We start from the raw sequence: 4,688 nt of genomic DNA on the forward strand, positions 1-4,688 counted from the left end.
TGCCTGTGATTCCATATTATCCACCACGTTACTCAGACACTTTGGGGACAGGGACTCTGCAACACGTGTACAATTACGAGGTGTGCAGGACGACTGACTCCAGAAAGAGTGACTGTAAGTTCGGCAGAGCTGGTAGTCAGAACGTGCTGATAATGGACCCCAGTTCTACAGGGACGATGCAGCGGATACAGAGTGAAAAGAGCATCCTGGATGAACCAGACTCTCCTCTAGAGGTCAGTTAAGTAATCTAGTTTCATCTCTGCTCCACTATTTCTCCTTCTTGCCTCAGTAGTGACGTGTTGCACGCTCCCGTCCTCTGCAGCACCATGGACAGCACTTTACTTTGTATCACTTTATTATACTATTTATATATAAATATTACAGTTGTGTTCCCCTTTATTGTCAGTTAGTGATATGATGTGCTCTCATTCACACCCATGTTGCTTTGTCTTGGAGACATTTTAGTTTGGATTGCAGCTCATTTGTTTCTAAATGTGCTTGTGTTTTGTGAGTGACCTTTAAAGTCTTGTAAAGTGCTGTTGCTTGAGATTATCAATAATGGTGGATTAAGCAGACTGTTTTATAGAGGAGGTGCAATACACAAAGTCATTGTATCTTGAACACTGTTTTTCTGAAGTGATCTAAAATAGCAGTGTGTTACAGTTTTACCGTTTCAAATTCGCACGCTTCTTTTCAGCACCACAGTGTGGACAGCTCCTCTTTAACAGAAAGTGTTTTTTTTCTCACACCTTCCATTTTTCTCATAGCTTCTAATCACAAACTTGAACCTTTATATATCCTTTATATATAATAACTGTAGGGTCATTTTTAATATTCTCATTAATCTTATTCATGCATGTGAAATAGGTACGTCTCTCAGCATTTGTTCATTTAAAGCGCCCCACACAATCATTCACATGTCATTCATTATTATTTTAAGCAAGTCGCCATTATATAATAGATGTCAGTATTTTTTGTCTTTGCTTTGGATACTCCCTCGATAATGTATTTCAGATTGTTTGCTGTTCTAGTTTTAGACTCTAAGCGACGCTGTTGAACAAGAATATAACGTGTACACATGATGTCTCTGGTGCAGTTCAGTGACGTTGTTTGTAGGAATCACACTGAAGTAGGCTCAGAGGGATATTCAGGAAACATATACATTTCGATACATCTCGCTTTTGTCTCGCGGCTTCCTTTTCTTGTTTTCAATACATGAACAAAATACATCTGGAAGAGTGGATATTATTGAATCCAGAACGGAGGATTTCTGTTCTTTTTCCCCCCTGGAAAATCTCCCTGTTTGATATGGCGTATCAGCAACCGCTCTGCAAATGTCGTGTGTATTTCGGACCTCAGCGGGTGATGCTTCTTTTGTTGCTTTACTCCTTTAACATCGTCGCTGGTCAGATCCGCTACTCTATACCAGAGGAGATGAAGAAGGGCTCTCTGATCGGTAACATTGCACAGGACCTTGGTTTGGATTTGAAAAGGCTTCGTTCTGGGCGGGCCCGTATCGTGACCGGAGAAAGCATCCAGTACACCGAGCTGAAGACAGACAAAGGGATTCTAGTCGTGAATGAGAGAATAGACCGAGAGCAGCTTTGCGGAGACGTAACACCGTGTAGTTTTAGCTTTGAAATCATTTTAGAAAATCCCATGGAGCTACATCACATAACAATTGAAGTGTTAGATGTGAATGATCATCATCCGGTATTCAAAAAAACAGATATTATGTTGGACATAAGCGAGTCCGCTAACGTTGGGGCAAGATTTGTGCTGGACAGTGCTGAGGACCTTGATGTTGGTGTTAATGGCCTGCAAAATTATGTTTTAACGTCCAACGACAATTTCGTTTTAAAGCAGCATGTGAATCCAGACGGGAGTAAATATGCTGAGATGGTGCTTCAGAAGCAATTAGACAGAGAGGAGGCTCCCCACATCGCTTTAAAGCTTATCGCTGTCGATGGTGGGAATCCGCCGAGATCTGGCACAGTGAATATAAACATAAATGTTTTAGATGCAAATGACAATGCGCCCGCTTTTAACCAGACCGTTTATAAGGCTACAGTTACTGAGAATGCAGCAAAAGGCACTAATATCATAACTGTTAATGCTACAGACCCAGATAGTGGATCGAATGGTTACATAACATATTCAATTTCAAACGTGAAGAGCAATGTAGCTGATTTGTTGTCCATAGATCAAGTGTCTGGTGTTTTGTGTGTTTCGGGCCCAATAGATTTTGAGAAGGACAAAAAAATTGAGCTCAGAATCGATGCCAAAGATCAGGGAGGATTGACAGATTCAAGTAAAGTGATAATTGAAGTAATTGATGTCAATGACAACGCTCCTACTATTAGCGTCATGTCATTCACTAGTCCTGTGTCAGAGGACTCTCCTCCTGGTACAACTATTGGGATTATAAATGTAAAAGACCTTGATTCAGGTGACAACGGACAGGTAACATGTAAGATAGAACAAAATGCGCCTTTCAGAATAAAATCTACCTTACGGAATTACTATACTTTGGTGACAGATACTGTGTTAGATAGAGAAACAGTTTCAGAGCATAACATCACTGTAGTTGCGACAGATGCAGGAATGCCTCCTCTCTCAACAAAAAGAACATTTAATTTAAAGGTTTCTGATGTGAACGATAATGCTCCAGTGTTTTCACAGAATATTTACAATGCTTTTATTGCAGAGAATAACTCTCCAGGCGTTTCTCTTCTCACTGTTAGAGCTAAAGATCCAGATGAAAACCAAAACGCCCGCATATCTTATATTCTTGATGATTCTGCTCTAGACGGATCTCCGGTGTCTCACTGTGTGTCCGTTTGTGCTGAAAGCGGAGTAATACATGCAGTGCGCTCATTTGATTATGAACAAGTAAAACAGCTGGTATTCGTCGTCAAAGCGCAGGATGGAGGCTCCCCTCCACTCAGTAGTAATGTGACTGTGAAATTAATGATCCAGGACCAGAACGACAACCCTCCTCAGGTGCTGTACCCAGTCCAGACTGGTGGCTCTGTGGTGGCTGAGATGGTGCCTCGTTCAGCAGATGTGGGCTACCTGGTGACTAAAGTGGTGGCTGTTGATGTGGACTCTGGACAGAATGCCTGGCTCTCCTATAAACTGCAGAAAGCCACAGACAGGGCGCTGTTTGAAGTGGGCTTACAGAATGGAGAAATCAGAACTATCCGCCAAGTGACTGATAAAGATGCTGTGAAACAAAGACTGACTGTTATAGTGGAGGACAACGGGCAGCCTTCTCGTTCAGCTACAGTCATTGTTAATGTGGCAGTGGCGGACAGCTTCCCTGAAGTGCTGTCTGAGTTCACTGACTTTACACACGACAAGGAGTACAACGACAACCTGACTTTTTACTTAGTGTTGGCTTTGGCTGTAGTTTCCTTCCTCTTCATCACGTGTTTGGTGGTTATTATATCAGTGAAAATCTACAGATGGAGACAGTCTCGCATCCTGTATCACTCCAATCTGCCTGTGATTCCATATTATCCACCACGTTACTCAGACACTTTGGGGACAGGGACTCTGCAGCACGTGTACAATTACGAGGTGTGCAGGACGACTGACTCTAGAAAGAGTGATATGAAATATATGCAGCCAATCAGTCAAAGTTTAGTGAGTGTGGACGGAGCTGGGACTGATACACCACAGGTGGACAACCAGCTGTCAGGGAACTGTTCTCAGATGTCAACTTTGGTAAGTGATATCTTTAATGTTTTATTCTCCATGTCCCGTAGTTGTAGTATCTTTTTTTTTCTTCGTTTGACCACAGTGCACTCTCAAGGCTTTCAGTGGCGCCATAGTGTCTCTGTCTACGTTGCTGAAATCGTCCATCGATTAGTTTTGAAATCAAATTTTTAATGACCTGTAGTGCAAGCTAAATTATAAATATTCGTTTCAATTTGTTTAACAAAATACCGCCACAATAAGGGAATCGCACACATGTGGCATCACAATAACCACATTCTGAGGTTTTTGGTTTGTTTTTTTGGGGAAAAAGTTTCAGCATACATGAGATTATCCTCGATAATTACACTTCATCATCTTAACCGATGGGAGGGAAATAGGCCCATGTCCAAATGTCATTCATGCAGGTCCTCTCAATTGACTAAATTCATAGTCTCGATGGTCGCAAACCGAAATCCTGTTTCAATAAGTAAAACAGCAATGTACATTTTTTTTAAAATGGAAATAAAATTACGGCACAATTAAACATGTGTCTGGTCAATTAACAAACATAGGTTTAATTTATACGTCTCAAATATAAAGGGCTCACCTATGGTTTCAAGTATAAAAAAACTTTTCAGAAACTTTGAACACAACATTTAAAATGGTTCTCATGATGTGCACACTGCATACATTTCCTCAGATGGACTCCGAGCGCCGCTGTTGATACATCACTGACTCACTGTCCAAATCATCAGTGCAGCGGTCCACCCCCATAATTCCGTTCAGTGTTTTGCTCCTCGGAGAGAAGAGGGTCTGTCTCGTGAAGCTTTAAAGTGAAGCTCATCTCGTGGATTTACCTGCTAGAAATACTGTTATTTTTTAATTCTTGGATTTGATTAGAGATTTTTTTTCACTGAAAGTGATATCTACGTCTGTACCTTCGGATTTATGATGGCTTGTATGTGGATAACAGCTCGCAGAGGCCG

The 4,688-nt window shown here is 41.4% G+C and overlaps 1 protein-coding gene across 1 annotated transcript; it reads left to right on the top strand.

Annotated features, from left to right (window-relative positions):
* Positions 1–1,169: 1,169 nt before the first annotated feature.
* LOC121965678 (protocadherin beta-11-like) lies at positions 1,170–3,729 on the top strand (the record flags this gene model as incomplete). Its single annotated transcript, XM_042515806.1, has 1 exon — positions 1,170–3,729. A coding segment is annotated over exon 1 (2,514 nt), but the record flags the coding sequence as incomplete, so codon positions are not given.
* Positions 3,730–4,688: the final 959 nt, after the last annotated feature.

This window comes from Plectropomus leopardus, unplaced genomic scaffold, assembly GCF_008729295.1.
Source record: "Plectropomus leopardus isolate mb unplaced genomic scaffold, YSFRI_Pleo_2.0 unplaced_scaffold21174, whole genome shotgun sequence".
Lineage (NCBI taxonomy): Eukaryota > Metazoa > Chordata > Actinopteri > Perciformes > Serranidae > Plectropomus > Plectropomus leopardus.